The sequence below is a fragment of the Myotis lucifugus genome, unplaced genomic scaffold (assembly GCF_000147115.1).
Source record: "Myotis lucifugus unplaced genomic scaffold, Myoluc2.0 scaffold_99, whole genome shotgun sequence".
Taxonomy (NCBI): Eukaryota; Metazoa; Chordata; class Mammalia; order Chiroptera; family Vespertilionidae; genus Myotis; species Myotis lucifugus.
Genome location: NW_005871147.1, coordinates 330667 through 348775, shown reverse-complemented (window position 1 = coordinate 348775; position 18109 = coordinate 330667). Strand labels below are relative to the sequence as shown.

General features: G+C 57.4%; 2 protein-coding genes across 3 annotated transcripts; both read left to right on the top strand.

Moving 5' to 3' along the window:
- Positions 1 to 547: 547 nt before the first annotated feature.
- LOC111826718 (angiotensin-converting enzyme-like) lies at positions 548 to 3832 on the top strand. Its single transcript, XM_023756740.1, has 6 exons — positions 548 to 662; positions 1253 to 1396; positions 1844 to 2035; positions 2595 to 2692; positions 3088 to 3260; positions 3562 to 3832. Exons 1-6 carry the CDS (start codon positions 590 to 592, stop codon positions 3830 to 3832), a joined length of 951 nt encoding a protein of 316 aa, XP_023612508.1. The 5' UTR covers positions 548 to 589.
- Positions 3833 to 4073: 241 nt separating this feature from the next.
- ACE (angiotensin I converting enzyme) lies at positions 4074 to 18029 on the top strand. Of its 2 annotated transcripts, XM_023756761.1 has the most exons (16): positions 4074 to 4226; positions 4537 to 4635; positions 4889 to 5011; positions 5605 to 5816; positions 6474 to 6610; positions 7627 to 7785; positions 8107 to 8194; positions 10053 to 10196; positions 10372 to 10563; positions 11766 to 11863; positions 12051 to 12223; positions 14008 to 14231; positions 14542 to 14686; positions 14989 to 15087; positions 16835 to 16957; positions 17257 to 17806. In XM_023756761.1, exons 1-16 carry the CDS (start codon positions 4108 to 4110, stop codon positions 17495 to 17497), a joined length of 2376 nt encoding a protein of 791 aa, XP_023612529.1. In that variant the 5' UTR covers positions 4074 to 4107; the 3' UTR covers positions 17498 to 17806. The 2 variants fall into 2 exon arrangements, with proteins under 2 accessions (XP_023612529.1, XP_014314177.2); XM_014458691.2 differs by lacking the exons at positions 4074 to 4226; positions 4537 to 4635; positions 4889 to 5011; positions 5605 to 5816 and adding an exon at positions 6132 to 6363 and having other exon boundaries at positions 6471 to 6610; positions 17257 to 17444; positions 17607 to 18029.
- Positions 18030 to 18109: the final 80 nt, after the last annotated feature.

Genomic DNA, 18109 nt, shown 5'->3' with positions numbered 1-18109 from the left:
ACTTGAGGGTAGAGGAAGAAGTGGCCGGTGCCTCCCAGTGCCCAACTGAGATGGGGAGGGGAGCTTGGGCGGGCTGCCTTTCTCCCGGTCAGCGGACCCTGGGATCGGCAGGGGAAACCAGCCAGAGCATAGAATGGCTTCCTGGAGCATTGCTTTTTCTTGGAGATGGGACGGAATGTTACTTGATGCTACAGCAAGTATTATGGAGTAAAAAGCAAACTGCAAATAAACTGTAAAAGATGAAACCAGCGTTTTCAGAATTTCTCCCTAGGCAGGTTTGCTTTAGAGATGTCCTTAGAAAGAGCAGGGACTGGGAAGGCATCACAGCCACCGAGAGTGAGAGGGATTTATCCTCACTTTGAGGTGGGAGCCGAGCCCTAACTCTCAGGACACTGGTCTCCACCTCCAGCGGCTGCCTTCCTTGGTCAGAAGTGCTCCTGGCGCCACTGAGTGGTCTGAACAAGCCACATCCCCTCTCCGAGCCTTCATTTCCTTTTAGCAAAAAGAGGAGGGACGGCCAAGTGGTCCTGGGGCTATTGGTCACTAACATGTTCTCAACTCTCCCTAGTACAACTCTCTGCAGAGCCACATGAACAGAGTCTTCACTTCTGCCAGGGTCTGCTACCCCAACATGAATGACAGCTGCTGGTTCCTGGACCCAGGTACAGCCCTGTCGCTGCTGCCTCTCTCTAGCCCTTCCCATCGCCCTGCACCCTGCTTTTCCTGGCAAACTGACTTCTAGAATCTCCAGCCCCATCCACGCACCCCTCTGTGCTTTGGCCTCTCCCATTGCCACTGGCCTTCCTCCTGACTGCTTCTTGTTGTTTTTCCCTTTCATGGGTGCTCTCAGTCTCCCCAAGGGCCCTCCCTAGGCCCTAGATGCCTCCCAGCTTCTGATTATATCCTCCTCTTCTCCCCTCACTCCCCACCCCCATGTCCCAGGCCGGCTGAGTCAGCCGCTCCATCCAATGAGCCATGAAGGGTCTGTTCGGGTTTCGGCCTTTGGAAGTGCTCTTAGTGTAACCACCTTCGATGGGCATTTCCCTGGAGACAATGACCCTGGCTGGGTGCTTGCTGCAGAGAGCTCCCAGCCTCATGCCACCCAGCGTATAGATCGCCCTTGGCTTTGGGGGTATCGCGATGTTGAGGAAGCGGGTGGAAATGGAGAGGACCAACGTGGGAGCTCTGATGAAGGCTGACGCCGACTTCGACACAGAAGTCTTCTAACTGACTCTGCTCCTTTGCGTCTCAGACCTCATGCATGTCCTGTCTGTCACACGAAACTACGGGCTGCTGCTGTACGTCTGGGAGGGCTGGCACAATGCCGTGGGCATCCCACTGAAACCCCTGTTCCAGGAATTCACTGCCCTCAGCAATGAGGCCTTCAAGCGAGATGGTGAGCATGTCCTGCCCCCCCCCCTTGTGTGGGTGCCGCCCTCCCCAGCTTGAAAGGTGTTCTCCCACCCACTATCTCCCTTGAGCCCCAACTCCTGAGGCAGACAGGGCAGCTGTTGGGATGGCTCCATCCACTGGCCAAAGGTCGCACAGATCATGGATGGCAGAACCAAGCTTGAGCCCCGTCTGCCTTCTACCAGGCTGCTGCCTTGCCCTCTTCCCTGCCCCTCCTGGCACTCCCCCCGTCCCCAGCACTCGTCCTTGCCTCTTGGCTCTCCAGGATCTAGTTAGCTGGAGTTCAACTCCTGGTTAGAAAAGTATAGACCTCAAGCCAGCCTTTCCACCAGCTGGCAGGGGCACAGGCCCCGAGCCAGGAGAGAGGGATGCTGGGAGGCGGAGTGTCAGAGCCTCTGGCCTGAGCTGCACCCCACCCCCCACCCCCTGCCAGGCTTCGCGGACACAGGGGACTACTGGCGCTCCTGGTATGAGTCGCCCACCTTAGTGGAGGATCTGGAGAACCTCTTCCATCAAATAGAGCCCCTCTATCTGAACCTCCATGCCTACGTCCGCCGCAAGCTGCACCAACGCTACGGGGACAGATACATCAACCTCAGGGGACCCATCCCTGCTCACCTGCTGGGTAAGGACCCGGCCTTGCCTCCACACGTCCCAGGCATTGTCCTCGTCGTCTCCCATTTTAGAGCACCCCACTGTTCGTCCAACGCGACCATAAAGCAGGAGATCCTCCTCCTCATCACTCCTGCTGTCCAGACAGGGACCTGAGGCTCGGGGCACATGAGTGATTTGGCAGAGGGCAGAGGGCAGAGGGCAGAGGGCAGAGGGCAGAGGGCAGAGGGCTAGTCAAAGGCAGAGCCAGGAGTCACACCGAGGCTTTGACTCCAGGGGGAGGAAGAAGAATCATAGTTTGTGCCCCAGGAGGCCATCCCCAGGTTCCCACCTCCGGCCTGGAAGGCAGGGATCCCAGCACCATCAGAAAGGGCCCGACAGCCTTGCCTGGGCTCCTGCTTGGCACTAGGGCACCCAGAGCACTTGGCACTATGAATGGGACTGACGTGGAGATTCCTGTCCTCAGCCCCAGGGTCTGGCTGCGGGGGGCCCGGGGGGTCCAGTGCCGGGCAGGGGGAAGCAGGCTCTGGCCGAGCAGGAGCCAAGCTCTCCGGCTCTCCTCCTTCCTCCAGGGGACATGTGGGCCCAGAGCTGGGACAACATCTACAACATGGTGGTGCCTTTCCCTGACAAGCCCACTCTCGACGTCACCGAAACTATGGTGAAGCAGGTATGGTGACCCTGGGCCAGGGTGGAGGCAACAGAAGGGAGACAGGGGGGAGGGGTGAGAAGGGGCCATGTGCAGGGGACCGGCTGGGTGGACACTCGGTCCCTCCCTTTCTACAGAGCAGCAGCCTGAGTGTGTGTACAGCGATAAGCTGGGCTGAATGTCCTCGGGGAGGTGCCCGTCCCCCTCTGCAGGCCCCCACTGGTGGGGCGTGAGGAGTCTACTTCGCTTATCTGCTCTGGTTATTAGGGGCCGCGCCTCTGGGAAGAGGCCACAGAGCAGACACACCCTCCACGGGCAGGGAGCTGACCTGGGTGGGCGACCCCAGACCTGACCCGGGGCAGCCACAGTGAGCTCCCAGCAGCCGGCCCCTGACCTGTCCCCACACCCACCCCCAGGGCTGGAACGCCACACACATGTTCCGGGTGGCGGAGGAGTTCTTCACCTCCCTGGGGCTCCTGCCCATGCCGCCTGAGTTTTGGGCAGAGTCCATGCTGGAGAACCCAAACGACGGGCGTGAGATGGTGTGCCACGCCTCCGCCTGGGACTTCTACAACAGGAAGGACTTCAGGTCTAGACACGGGCAGGAGGGGTCTGGGGCTTCGGGAAAGGCAGGCAGCCTGGGCACAGAGAAGCCCGTTCCCAGGCCCAGCACTGGCAAAGGGGCTGGTCTATGCCAGGGCTGCCATTGGGCCGCCCCCCTCAGCAGCTTTCACGGTTAGTCAGCTCTGCCCCTTGGAATGATGTGGGCTGGGGCAGGGCCAGGCGTCTGTACGTTTCCACCAGCAGCACACAGGGCAGTCCTCTCCCCCTGCTCTGGTCCCTGCGCTGCCCCGTCCTTCGCCCTCACCCTCGCCCTTCCCCTGCCCCAGGATCAAGCAGTGCACACGGGTGGCTATGGAGCAGCTGTCCACAGTGCACCACGAGATGGGCCACATCCAGTACTACCTGCAGTACAAGGACCAGCCTGTCTCCCTGCGCCAAGGCGCCAACCCTGGCTTCCACGAGGCCATCGGGGATGTGCTGGCGCTCTCTGTCTCCACTCCTGTCCATCTGCACAAAATTGGCCTGCTGGACCAAGTCAGGTATGGGGGCGTAGAGGCCCCAGCCAGCCCCACAGCGCCCACAGCAGGACTCCGCTAGCGCCTGCTCCCAACTGCCCTTCTCATTTCTGCTGCCCTGCTCGGGGCAGGCACGTTTGGGAATCCACCTGAGGCCCAACTCAACTCTGCCCAAGGACCCTCTGCCCAGCAGGGCCCATCGTCTCCAAGGCTGGTCCTCTCTTCTCTGCCTCTGCCCCGCCATCCCTCCCACTGGCTCCTCCCCAGCCCCGCCTGGTCCCAGCCGGACTCCCTTTTCTCCTCCGACCTCTCTCCTCTCATCTGCCAACAGAAAGCGACATCAATTACTTGTTAAAGATGGCACTGGAAAAAATTGCCTTCCTGCCCTTCGGCTACTTGGTGGACCAGTGGCGTTGGGCGGTCTTTAGTGGATGCACCCCTCCTTCCCGCTACAACTCTGACTGGTGGTATCTTCGGTGAGTGAACGGGGATCAGGAAGGGCCTGATGGCCGCCCCTCCTGGGCACGCAGGAGCCTCCTGCCTCGGTCAGTCCCAGGCCCTCCTCTCTAATGATGTTTCTATCCTTTCCCCACTGCTTTCTTCTTTCCTGCCGAAAACTCCCTCCGCCAGGAGCCCTTCCTCCCCAGCTCACCTGATGGGGAAGGGGTGGCCGGGGATGGGGGGTTTGGGGGGGAGGAATGCCTGCTTAGCAGCCTTGTCTGCAAAGTCTAAATCAGCCCATATGCAACACTTAGGTCCTAAGGTAATTTAACCATTTTCTTCTAGAGTCAAGTATCAGGGCATCTGTGCCCCAGTTATCCGAAATGAAACCCACTTTGATGCCGGATCTAAGTATCACATCCCACATATGACACCGTACATCAGGTACTGCTGCCCCACCCAATCCTGTCCCACCTTTCGTCCCCTTCCCTCTACTCCTGGGGTTCCGGCCCCATCCCATGCCCAGGGCTTGTCCCCACATTCTTTCCTGGAATTCGAATGGGCCCCTCCCCAGAGCCAGGCTTGGTTCTCCCTTCTCCCCAGGTGGCCCTGTCTCCCCTCTGCCCTGTGGGAAGCTGGATGGTGCCTGGGCAAGGGGCCCTCACCAGCCCCCTGAACACCCACCCTGTGCCTTCAGGTACTTTGTGAGTTTTATCCTGCAGTTCCAGTTCCATCAAGCCCTGTGCAAGGAGGCAGGCCACCAGGGCCCACTGCACCAGTGTGACATCTACCAGTCCACCAAGGCGGGGGACACGCTCCGGTGTGTGGGAGGAAATGGCGGGCGAGTGGGAGGGTTAGAGGAGAGGCTGGCGAAGGGTATGTCTGGAAGGCAACTGGCTGCTCCACGGGACCCCTCAGGGCCAGCCTGATTGGGCGGCGCCTGTCTTCCCTACCCCCTGCTTTCTGTCTCGCATCAAATATGTATTCAGTGTGCCCAGATCTGAGGCCCCACCGGCAATGTCCCCAGCCCCCTTCATGGAGATCCTAGGTCCCAGAGCAGGGGTGGGCAAACTTTTTGACTCGAGGGCCACAATGGGTTCTTAAACTGGACCGGAGGGCCGGAACAAAAGCACGGATGGAGTGTTTGTGTGAACTAATATAAATTCAAAGTAAACATCATTACATAAAAGGGTACGGTCTTTTTTTTTTTTTTTTTTTTTTTTTAGTTTTATTCATTTCAAACGGGCCGCATCCGGCCCGCAGGCCGTAGTTTGCCCACAGCTGTCCCAGAGTCTTGATGCCACTGTTCTTGCAGTCCAGTGGGGGCAAAAGTGGCCGGAGGTGGGGCAGGTGGGCCAATAGCGGACACTGGCCTGAGTCCCTTGTGTCCATGGTGCCCGTTCTGCCTGGCAGGAAGGTGATGCAGGTGGGCTCCTCGCGGCCCTGGCAGGAGGTGCTGAAGGAAGCGATCGGCACAGACGCCCTGGACGCTCAGCCGCTGCTCAACTACTTCCAGCCAGTCAGCCAGTGGCTGCAGGAGCAGAACCAGCGGAACGGCGAGGTCCTGGGCTGGCCAGAGTTTCAGTGGCAGCCTCCGTTGCCCAACAATTACCCAGACAACGTTGGTAAAGCTCTGAGTGAGAGTGGGGCAGGCCTCAAGGCACATTCTCCATTCTGGGCTCTGGAGGCCAGGCCCCTGTTCCAGTTCCCGGTCAGCTCCCCCCGCGGGGCCCCGGTGCCCAGCTCTGGAGGGCCAGGCCTCCCCTTCACTCATCAGTAGGGCCCTAGGGTGGAAATGGGGCCGTCTTTCCTCCAGCATTTTAGAGAGGGTTTCCTGCCCCCCGAGGGTCCCCCAGAGGCAGGCTGACGCATCACACTGCTCTATGAGGTCACACTGCAGGTTCCGCTCTTATTGGCCGGGGGCGGTGGCTGCAGGGCTCTGGTCTCCTGCGGCCATGGGCCAAGGTTGGGCTGCTCCAGGACTGCCCAGCCTCCTCTTCCTCTTCCTGCTCTGCTTTGGGCACCCCCTGCTGGTGGTCCTCAGCCAGGAGGTCACCCAGGTGACAACCAACCATGGAACAACCAGAAACCAGACAGCAACTCACCAGGCAGCAACCAGCAGCCAGACAACCCACAGCCCAAGCGGGACCAGTGGGTGGATGGGGCAGGGCCTTGAGGGGGCGAGGAGGGGGCAGGGAGGAGGGAGGCGGGGGAGCGACTCAGCACAACTCCAGGAGAGGGCACGGGGAAGCCGGGCTGTCTCCCTCTGCTCTGTCCCACAGTTTTGGTGACGGATGAAGTGACGGCCAGAGACTTTTTGGAGGCCTATGACAAGAAATCCCTGGTGGTGTGGAATGAATATGCGGAGGCCAACTGGAACTACAACACCAACATCAGCAAAGAGACCAGCATGATCCTGGTAGGGGCCCACTCCACGCCCACACTGGTGCGCAGGGGCTGGCCTTCCAAAACGCAAACCAGGGCAAGGCCCCCTCCCCGTCTCCCCTGGGTCCCCTCAGTGCAAGGAGGCTGCCGCAATTTGTGAAAAATCCAGATGGAATATTTAAAACTATACTCATTTTCAGGTTTGGATGGGTCGATACTCAACGCCTAAACAAGTTGTAACTCTTACCAATCTGTTGTTACTGAAAGAATAATTTGTACACAAATAAGTGATGCTAAAGTCAGTTTTCTTTTTTTTAATATATTTTATTGATTTTTCACAGAGAGGAAGGGAGAGAGATAGAGAGTCAGAAACATCGATGAGAGAGAAACATCGATCAGCTGCCTCCTGCACATCTCCCACTGGGGATGTGACCGCAACCCAGGTACATGCCCTTGACCGGAATCGAACCTGGGACCCTTCAGTCCGCAGGCCGACGCTCCATCCACTGACCCAAACCGGTTTCGGCATAAAGTCAGTTTTCTAAAAGATGCAAAGCCCCTGTTTGCTACCACAGCCAGGGCTACCCTTCCCTCCAGCCCCCTTCCCGACTTGCGTGGGGAGTGCAGATTATCCCAAGGTGAGCCACAGAGAACCAACATTTCTTGAAGACCATTGTGAGCTGGCCAGGGTTCCGTGCCCTTCACATCTGTGGCTTCATTTATTCCTCAACAGCCTTGCAAAACCAGTGATCTTGTTCCCATTTTACAGATGGGACCCTGAGGCTCGGGGGGGCCAGTCACAGCGCTAACACCAAGCTACCTTCATCCCAACAGCCTTTACGATACGGGGTGGGGTTCCCCTTCTCTCCCGTGCCAGGATGTGCCTGTGGGCATCTGTTGAGGGGCATGGACTGCATCTAGGGCAATAGACAGTCCAGGTTGGAGTGGGTCTTTATAGGCAAAGGCAACAACTTGATAAAACTGCCCTCCCTACTACCACCCCCAGTCCCTTTGGCTCCCCCCACAGCACGGTTCCCCCTGTACCTTCAGATGGAGAAGAACACACAGATGGCAAACCACACCGTAGAGTTTGGCACCCGGGCCAGGCATTTTGACATTACCTACTTCCAAAACACCACCCTAAAGCGGATGATGTACAAGATTCAGGACCTAGAGCGGGCAGCGCTGCCTACCTCGGAGCTGGAGGAGGTATGTGTAGCTTGGGGAGTGGGTGGGAGGCGGGGAGAGGGCAGGGAGTGGAGGGTCCCAGGTCAGGACCAGGTCCCAGCTCAGAGTGAGCCTCGTACAGGGTCTGGCCTTTATGCTGCCGCTCTTCCTGGATTTGTCAAGCCGTACCATCTGCCTTGTCAGTGCGTCTACAGAGTAACTGAGAAGTTAGCATCTTTGGGACCAGGCGCCCCCAGGTCCATTGCCGCCTACCCCCCCACACACACACACACACTGTGATGGTGCCGGGCGGCGCAGGCAGCAAAGGGGTGCAGCTCGCTGCCTCTCTTCTTCCTCCCGCAGTATAACCAGATCCTGCTGACCATGGAAACCACTTACAGCGTGGCCTCCGTGTGCCTCCCCAACGGCACTTGTCTGCAGCTGGAGCCTAGTGAGCGCACATGGGGAAGGAGAGGGAGGGTTTCGGGGTGGGGGGGCTGGGGTTGGCGCAGTGTTGGGGTGCTTGCCGGTGAAAAGATGTTTAGGTGCTCCTATCTGGTGGGGTCAGCATGCCCAGGACACTCACCGCCCTGTTTCCCACCAGTGGGGCCTCCCTGCCACCACTCAGAACCAGCACCGCCTTCCTCTCGGCCCTAAGCCACTGCCTTGCCCGCCCACCGGCTCCCACCAGGCCAGGACCCCTCTGGGATCTCCTTTCTCTCCCTGTTCCCTGCACTCCCAGCAGGGAGTCTCTCAAACTTGTCTTCCCAGGACTCGGACTCCCAAATCAGAACAGGAACTCTAGACACCTCCCCTTCGTGCTCCTTTCTTGATCCTTTCCACGGCTTCCCCACCTTGTCTGGCACCTCCCTTGCCCGCACCCACCCCCCCTAGAAACCGCTTCCATGATCCAGGCTGTTCCCACTTCACTCCCTCCACCGCCACTTCCTGCTGGAAAGAGTGGACTGATGGTTGCTTGTCCCTTTCTCTGGCCACACTGGCGGGTCCTTCTTACCTTCTCCCCTTTGGAAGAGCTCACCCTGGACACCCACGTACCTACACCAGATGGACACACCCCTCCCCTTCTGGCTCACCCTTCCAGGGTTGGGGAGACAAAGGCATAAACATTATTTCTAAGGAATCTCCACCCAGAAACAGTCTCTTCCTGGCCCTCTGCCCAACTCCCACGTTAGAACAATGACAAATAGAAGGGGAAATGGAAAGTAAACAGGAGAGAGAAATAGCGTTCGTGGACAGGGTTTGGCCTACCGGTTGTGTATATGGGTAGGCACGCAAAGTATTGGAGGGGTATGTGCCGTGTGCATGTGTGCAGCGTATGTGTCTGCGTGTGTTTACGGAGAAGAGCATTAAAGGGAATGTAGCTCTAGTCCTCCCCACCGCCCATGGATTAACCTCTTAATCCAGGGCTAGGTCCTCAGGTCACTGTCATTAGTAAAAATATGAAACATCCACAAACACAGAACACTCACATCAGCAGAGGGCAGACGTAAAATTCTCAAAATACAATTTTTTATAAACAAAATGTGGTGTGGACAGCCCTACACGCTGTCCAAAGTCGTCCAGCTCGGGCAGGGCAGGGAGGGAGGCCAGCGTCGGTCTGAGTGGGGCTGCGGAACTGACCCGCCGGCTCTGACACGGATGTCAGCTCCATGCAATCCGTATCAAGGAGTCACCGTGGCTTTGACAGGACACAACCCGGACTTCTGGCTCCCTGACGATGCTATTTTTTTATTTAATCCAGTTCAATTACAGTTTGAAAGATGCCCTGAGCCCCGTGGAGACACAGAAAGGAATGACGGACACTCCCTGCTCGGGGGCCTCACGTCTGAGTTTTGGCTCCCCTGGGAGGGCCGGCATTACCCCCACTTTGGAGATAGGGAAAGGGGTCCCGAGACTTGCAAGGTAATCTGGGGTCAGTAGAGACTAGAACAAGAGCTCGGGTCTTGTGACCCCCAGGCCATTTCTCCCAGGCAGGGGCTGGGCAGCCGCCCTGGAGTCTGGGCCTTTGGATTGTGCCCCAGCTCGGCCACTTCCCGGCCGAGGACCCAGCCATGTCACCTCACTGCTCATATGAAAACAGCACGTTGGAAACCTGCGATTGCCTGACGCCCCGGGCCTGGCAGCCTGCAGGCCCCTTAGAGAGGGCCCACCCTACCTCCCGTTCACTAGCCTTGCCACCTGTGCAGCTGTATTCCAGCTCTGAACTCCTGTGCTGAGTCCACCTTAGCAGGAGGTGGGAGGTGCGCCGAGGGCTGGGGACTCAAGCCAGTGAACACCCCCTCCCCCAGATCTGACCAATCTGATGGCCACATCCCGGAAATATGAAGAACTGTTATGGGCGTGGAAGAGCTGGCGAGACAAGGTGGGAAGATCCATCCTCCCCTTTTTCCCCAAATATGTGGAGCTCTCCAACAAGGCTGCCCGGCTCAATGGTGAGTCCCTCCTACCAATATCACTGGCTTTCTGGTCCCAGCCCCACTGGGGCCCTGAGAGAGGTCCTCGGAGACCCTAAACCCGATGAGACGAAGGTCCTTGAGGAGGTGGTGGTGGCGGGGGTGCTCAGGGGATGGTCAGGTGTCGGAGAGCCTGGCTCTGTCCCCTCTGCAGGCTATGCAGACACAGGGGACTCGTGGAGATCTATGTACGAGATGCCAACTCTGGAGCAAGACCTGGAGCGTCTCTTCCAGGAGCTGCAGCCGCTCTACCTGAACCTGCACGCCTACGTGCGCCGGGCGCTGCACCGCCACTACGGGCCCCAGCACATCAACCTGGAGGGCCCCATTCCGGCTCATCTGCTGGGTAAGGGCAGGCGCTGGGCCTTTAGGAGGAGACAAGACAGATGCCAGTGTGAGGGAGGGTGGGGCCAGAGCTGGCCAGAGAGCGGAGGGCAGGCAGGGGAAGGTCTGCAGCGGGCGCTGCAGGCTGGGAGAGCAAAAGGATTGAGCCTGGAGGAAATGTTGCCAAGGCTGAGTGGTGGTTGGGGGTAGCACTGGGGAGAAGAGCGCCTGCTTGCCTTTGGTATCATATTTGCTACAGATACACATGGTGCAAGTCCCATGAATGGGACGGTGGGGGGGGCGGGGGGGCAATTCATGATCTTGCCACAGAAGCCCACATTACCCATCACAGCTTAAGGCAGCGTGATACAGAGGGTGAGGAAGGGGCTGTGGGCAGAGCTGAGGCCTGTCCAAGGGGTGGCGTGTAAGCGCAGCCTTGATAGGAGAGGCGCTCTGGCAGGTGGAGAAAGTAGTGGCAGGGAGGCGAAGGCAGACACAGCGTTCAGTCTCAGGGAGTTAGGAGACCAGAGAACACTGGGAGTGTAGCTCCACCTCAACTGTCGGACCCTCTCTTCAGGGGTTGGAAATTCAATGCCCTTACCACACGGAGTAGGCAGTGGAAGACACTCACTACTTTGTACTTCAGACTCCACCTCATGTCAGCTCAAGCTTAATCTCTTTCGTCTGTGAACGATTCTGGACCTTTCCATGCATTCTGAATATCTCCTTTTCTCCAGTCCTCTCGTGTCCTAAGGGCAAAGGCATCAACCTCTCCTGAAGGCGGGTGGGACCACATAAACCAACCTCAGACAACGTGGAGGGGATGCAGTAGTGGCTGGCCAGGAGTGCAGCCTGCCTGCCTGCCTTTAAGCCCTAGCCCCTTCCCTTAGGAGCCATGGGACTTGACTCTCAGTGGTGGCCACGTGCATGTAGATGTTCCAAAACTTCTGCATTTGTACACAGTTGCTAGTGACACTGGTCTTCACTGGTCACAGGACCACCTTGACTCCTTGATGGCCACAAGGATCTCACCCATGAGCCAGGAAAGTGGGCTGGACTGAAGATAATGAATGTCAGATGCCCAGCACAATTTGCAAACAGTAGGAACTGAAGAGATACATTACGATCAGCAAGACTGGGATCTACGTCCCTCTCCCAGCATGATGGTGCTGAGCCTAAGAAGTAACATCTATCTCTCCTGTCTCTTCCCCTACCCGTCTCCAGGGAACATGTGGGCACAGACCTGGTCCAACATCTATGACTTGGTGGTTCCCTTCCCTTCAGCCCCCAAGATGGATGCCACAGAGGCCATGATAAAGCAGGTTTGCACCTGTCCTCTCTGGACACTCTTGCTCCCCCAGAGGGGCCCAGGGCACAGGGGAGGGAAGGCCCTGCCCTGGGGGGCGGGCCCTTTGAGCCCATTCCTTCAGCTTGGCCCTCTCCCAGCTCCCTCCCCCGCTGGGGCACACAGTCTGTCCCCAATTTGGGCAGAGCTCCCTTGGTTTGCAGGGCTGGACTCCCAGAAGGATGTTTGAGGAAGCAAACAATTTCTTCATCTCCTTGGGACTGCTGCCCGTGCCCCCCGACTTCTGGAACAAATCGATGCTGGAGAAGCCAACCGACGGGCGGGAGGTGGTGTGCCATGCCTCTGCCTGGGACTTCTTCAATGGCAACGACTTCAGGTGCGTCCAAGGGACTTCACCCTGAGTCCATAGGCAAGGGGACGAGCCAAGTAAAGGCTCCACTGCGTGCCCTCCCAGCCAGAGCGAGCAGAAACAGGTGCAGAGGCCAGAGTTGAGATGGAAGGTCCAGAGTATGGGCCCTGGCCTCAGCTTGGTCACTGGCTTCTGGCTGTGAGGGTCTTTTCAAATGCCAGCCAGCTCTGCCAGCCTGGTCAGCCATCAGTACCCAAGATCCCAGTCCTGGGGGTGAGCTGCCCAGCCTTCCCTCACTCTGGGGAGGCCCCTGCATACAGATAGCCCTCTCCTTGGGTGCATGTGCCTTGACACAGGGAGACACATGAGGACATGGGTGACTTCACACAGATCCACCTTCACTGAGGCTCAGAAGCTATCTTCATCAGAGGATGTTTCAATTATCTGTTGCTATATAACAAACCACCTCAACACTTAGCGGTATAAAACAACAATTTGATTATTCTCATGATTTCATCGGTCAGGCAACACAGTGGAAATGGTTTGTCCCTGTTCTGCAACGATGGAGACCTCAGCTAGGGTAGCTCTGATGGCTGGAGATGGCTGGAGTGGCTCAATGAGGCCATCTGTCTGTGGCCTTGGTTTTAGCTATTGGTTTGGTTCCCCAGTTTTTCTCCATGTGGCACTTGCTGGGGCTGGAACGTTCAAGCTGGCTTTTTACTCACACGTTGAGTCCCTGGGTCGGGATGACTGGACAGCTGGGGGCTGGTGGGTGATTTCTCTCTCCATGCTAGCTTGGGCTTCCTCACAGTATGGCAGTCAGGCAATAGGATTTCTTACCTGGTAGCTGGCATCCCCCAAAGCAAAAGCAGAAACAGCCAGGTCTTTTAACGCTTAAGTCCAAAGCAAGCACAGATTCTATTAGCTAAAGCAAGGCCAACCTAGATTGAAGAGAAGGGAAAGAAGACCCCACTTCTTGGGAGGGAAAGTGGCAAAAATGATCTGTGACAGCAGATGAAGTGTCTCTTATGAGAAAAGTGGACACAGAGAGCGTTCACAGGATCACTGGCCTTGGGTCTTTCCTTCAAAGTCATGAGAAGAGGTCGGAGCGCTTTTAGGGCTCCTCCCTTATATGGGAGTCATAGGAGAAGGTGGACAAATGCAAGCCTCATTGTCACCAAGATGCTGGGCAGCTCTTCCCCTTCCCAATAGAATGGCAGAAAAAACTGACCTGAAAGGCTCGGCTTAGATCCAAGGGAGAATTTCATTGGCTCACAAAAGAGAATGAGGAAAGGTGGAGAAAGGTGGAACCTCTGGCTTGGACGGCGCTGCAGATGTCATTTCAGTCCTGGCCATAAAAAGTCGTAAATATGTTTGCTGGTGTTGGGTACATGAGATACAGAACAGCTCAGACACTGGTGTTTCCTTTAGGGAGAGCAAAAACATGTGCATGAGAAATCAGAAACCACATTCTAGAAAGTCCTACACTGACCATAAAGGAGTGTCCCAATGCCTCTAGAGCAACTACTTTGCACAGTCAGAAAGCAACATGGCCATGTGGGCTGGAGTTATTCACAAAAGTTGGAGGCGGAGGAATGTCCTGAGTGACTATACTCTAGGGGCTTCCAACCCCCAGATTCCCTCTTCCTCATATTCACTCCGGATCTCCTCTTGGTTTTCTTTCCCATAATGCTGTGTTCCCTGCTTACAGCAGTGGTGGGGGTCTGTTTGCAATAAGAACAGCAGGTCCCTTTGCCTCAGGGCTCCTTGCTGTCCCCTTTCACACCCTCTCCCCATCCCCATGTTCCCAGGATCAAGCAGTGTACCACTGTGAGCATGGAGGACCTGGTGGTGGCCCACCATGAAATGGGCCACATACAGTATTTCATGCAGTACAAGCACTTGCCTGTGACCTTCCGGGAGGGTGCCAACCCTGGCTTTCACGAAGCCATTGGGGATGTGCTGGCCCTCTCCGTGTCTACCCCCAAGCACCTACACAGCATCAACCTGATGAATAGCGATGGTGGCAGCTACGGTAAGAGAAGAACAGGAGATCCTGGTGGGCTGAGGGACCAGGAAGGGGCAGTGAGCTTGTGAGGTGGGGAGAGGGGACTTAATGGCCCATAGGCAGAGGCTGGGACAGAGCAATGGGGAAAAAGAAGGCCCCCAGCAGGGTAAGCCAGCAGGATGGAACCCACAGACCATGCCAAGAGGCAGGTCACAGGAGCCAGATAGGTACAGCGCACTCCTTCCCTCGCCACCCTTTGCACACCCATCACAGCCGAGCTGCTAGGACATGGCAGGATGCAGGTGAGGATCTGATTTGGAATCCCTTTCCTTGGCAGAGCAAGATATCAACTTTCTGATGAAGACAGCACTCGACAAGGTCGCCTTTATCCCCTTCAGCTACCTCATTGACCAGTGGCGCTGGAGGGTGTTTGATGGAGGCATCACCAAGGAGAACTACAACCAGGAGTGGTGGAGCCTCAGGTTCTAGAACATTCCTGTGGGGGTGTAGGTTGGGGGCGTCTCCATGGGTGTCTGTGTGTTCCTGTGTGTCTGTGTATATAGCATCTAAGTGTGCATTTGTGTGTGTACATGCATACCTGGGTCTTTGTGTGTACGTGATGGGATACGTAGGGGTGATTGTGCACAGAGACAGTGCACGCTGGAGTCTGCAATGCCCAGGGCAGCCCCAGGTGCAGAGACCATCCTTCAAGTCAAAAATGCCAACCCTCCCTGGCTTGATTCTCCCCCATACCCTTTCTCCAATCTGTCTTCCACCTTGACAGGCTGAAGTACCAGGGCCTCTGTCCGCCAGTGACCAGGTCTCAAGGCGACTTTGACCCAGGGGCCAAGTTCCACATTCCTTCAAGTGTGCCTTACATCAGGTAACAAGGGAAAGGGAGGAGGCCGCTCAGTGTCCAAACTGCTGTCGCTGCCACGTGAGGTCAGGGCGACCTGGGAGATCTGCCTGCACTGGACAGTGTGCCTGAGCCACTCACCTGCAACCAGGGCTGACCGTCGTTTCACTTTTTTTATATGTTGAGAGCTTCTACCCTGCACACAGTTGAAAACAGAAATTCTACTATAACTGGTTGATGGTTACAAGACCTGGGTTGGGTAGTTAACATTACTAACTGTGACCCATGAGCACTGCTCCTCTGGTTTTGTTCTTGACAAGATTGTGATTCCTTTACTTTATATAGTGAACATATTGCCTGTGATATAATGTGAGTTGTTCCTGGAAGACCTTCTATACACTAAAACTAGGAGTAGAGACCCAGTTAGATTGGGAGGCTGTGTTGGTAGAGGTATGGAGTCCTGGGCTTGGAGTCAGACAGAACTGGGTTCAAATCTTGTCCCCACTCTTTTTTTTTCCTTAAGTATGTTCCTCGGTGTCTACATCATTTCCTCACCTGTGAAATGGGATTTCACAGGATTGTGACAAAAGTGAACTTCCAAGCATACTGTCGAATGCAGAGCAGGCTGGGGAAATGGTGGCCATAACCCCCCATTATTAAATTGCCCTCTGACGTGCCAGGTGTAAACCCACTGGCGCAACAAGTCTGCCGCAGCAGCACGAAGGTGTCCGGGGCAGCCCTTTCCCTCTCTGTATACGGGCTAAGTGGGTAACTGCAGGATCTGGAGTCCTCTTGGGCGGCAGGGGTCTGGGGAGGCCTCGGGTGGAGTTCCAGGTGCCCTGGACCGCAGGCAGCACAGGCCACCATGAGGCAAGGCGCAGAGGGCTGTGAGGGCTGCCCAGGAGGGCTGTGCCTCCTCCAGACCTGCCTCCGATGGTCCCTGGAAGCCCACTGACGGAGGGCCCACTGTGCCCGCCTTTCCACCCCAGCAGCCAGCATGACGTCAGCACAGAGTCAAGGTCTAATTAAGTGTGGAGTGGGTGAATGGTGAAGTCCCCCAGGGTCCAGCAAGGGAAGGAGCCTGCTCAGATGCTCCAGAGAGCAGCAGTGGGCAGGGGACCGAGGAGATTCAAGGACACCTGGGAACAGGCCTGACCTTGACAGGGTGCCAGGATGACCCGTAGGGAGGGCTTCCACCCGCCTTCTCCACTGGTTTCCAGACTTCCAAGCTGGCATTCACTTTCACACAGAAGCCAGGCCCACGTGGTTAGCTTCCAAGCTTAGCATAGATAATTCTCCAGGCAGGGCTGGGCGAAGGAGACTCATTCCCGATTCTGACCAGCAGCTTTGGCAAAGCACTTTTAGGAAACACCAGGAAAGTCAGTGGCACATGGCTTGTGCCCAGCATTCAAAGTGGGAGGCCTGTGTTGTTTGTTTGGGACATTCAGAATCCCTGCAGACTTAGAGGTGGCTCCAGCCTTGACCAGCTGGTTTCTACCAGGGACTCCCTGCTGCTTTGGGATCAAGGAGATCACTGGGCTGGCTGCCCTGCTCAGAGCCCTGCCAGACAGATGTGACCCTGGCCTCTACTTGCACATACCCCGGGGACGGAGACCTCGCTGTCTAAAGCAGCCTGCCCTGACCCTCCTCACCCACAAGTGAAGGGGGCCTGGATGACGCTGAAGGCCAGGCTGGGTTCACCCTGACACCCTGGCTGGGTATCAGGGGCTGGGGCACAGGCTCCTCCCCCCAGCCACGCCTCCCTCTCCTCCAGGTACTTCGTGGGCTTCATCATCCAGTTCCAGTTCCATGAGGCGCTGTGTCAGGCGGCTGGCCACAAGGGCCCCCTGCACCAGTGTGACATCTACCAGTCCAAGGAGGCAGGGAAGCGCCTGGCGTGAGTCTGCCCTGGGCTTCCTGTGGTGTTCTCTGCCCTCTGACCCCTCAGCCTCGAGGAGCCCGTGGGACTCTTCTGGGAACACCTGCCGTTTGGTGCTTGGGCTGGGAACTCCCAGGTGGAGCCTATGAGTGGTGATGAGCCCTCCCCCGGAGGGAACCAGAGCCTCCTGGGCCCAGGCCACCCCTCGCCTAGCCCCGCTGTTGAGGTGGGGAGAGGGGAGCTAGGCTGAGGCAGGAGGGGCAGTGAGCCTCCCCACCAGTCCTCTGACTCGGTGTCCCTTCGCTGGTGCTGCCCAGGGACGCCATGAAGCTGGGCTACAGTAAGCCATGGCCCGAAGCCATGAAGCTGATCACGGGCCAGCCCAACATGTCGGCCTCGGCCATCATGAACTACTTCAAGCCGCTGCTGGACTGGCTCCTCATCGAGAACGGCAGGCACGCGGAGCAGCTGGGCTGGCCTCAGTACAACTGGACTCCGGACTCTGGTACCAGCACCCCCCTCCTCTGCCCCGGTGGCCCCACCCCAGCCCCTGCCTAGAGCAGCCTAGGGAAGCCGGCCGCAATGCCCCCTGCCCAGCCCCTGCCCGCCGCCCTGCCCTGCCCTCTGCCCTGCCCACCGCCCTGCTTTCCTTGCTTCTCCTGCTCAGCTCGCACAGAAGGCTCCTACCTGGGCAATGGCCGAGTCAACTTCCTGGGCCTGAACCTAGAGGAGCAGCAGGCCCGTGTGGGCCAGTGGGTGCTGCTCTTCCTGGGCATCGCCCTGTTGGTGGCCACCTTGGGCCTCACCCAGCGGCTCTTCAGCATCCGCAACCACACCGTGCACCGGCCCCACCGCGGGCCCCAGTTCGGCTCCGAGGTGGAGCTGAGACATTCCTGAGATGATGGGCTGAGCGGGCCAGCTGGGAGCATTCCGCCACTGAGACACTGGGATAGGGGCTCTCATACCCGGACTCCTCTCACTGCTCACCCTGCCCTCCCTCCTTCCTCCTGCCCCACCCTCCTCCTCTCCTGCCTCTAGTTCTGTGCTGAGAATCCGTCCTCCAGACCCAGAGCACTTGAGACCTCTGCCCCAACCCTCGACTCTTTGGCACCGGGCCATCTACAAGGAATCTCCTTCCCAGTCTCTCTGTGAAACAATTAAAGGGTCTGC

Bases quoted from the DNA above. Each gene is read 5' to 3' on its own strand.
- LOC111826718 (XM_023756740.1), top strand. From the start codon at position 590: ATGAACAGAGTCTTCACTTCTGCCAGGGTCTGCTACCCCAACATGAAT. The intron at 663-1,252 runs GTACAGCCCTGT...TTTGCGTCTCAG, and splicing joins CTGCTGGTTCCTGGACCCAG to ACCTCATGCATGTCCTGTCT. The intron at 3,261-3,561 runs GTCTAGACACGG...CCCCTGCCCCAG, and splicing joins TACAACAGGAAGGACTTCAG to GATCAAGCAGTGCACACGGG.
- ACE (XM_023756761.1), top strand. From the start codon at position 4,108: ATGGCACTGGAAAAAATTGCCTTCCTGCCCTTCGGCTACTTGGTGGAC. The intron at 5,817-6,473 runs GTAAAGCTCTGA...TCTGTCCCACAG, and splicing joins CAATTACCCAGACAACGTTG to TTTTGGTGACGGATGAAGTG. The intron at 15,088-16,834 runs GTAACAAGGGAA...CCTCTCCTCCAG, and splicing joins TCAAGTGTGCCTTACATCAG to GTACTTCGTGGGCTTCATCA.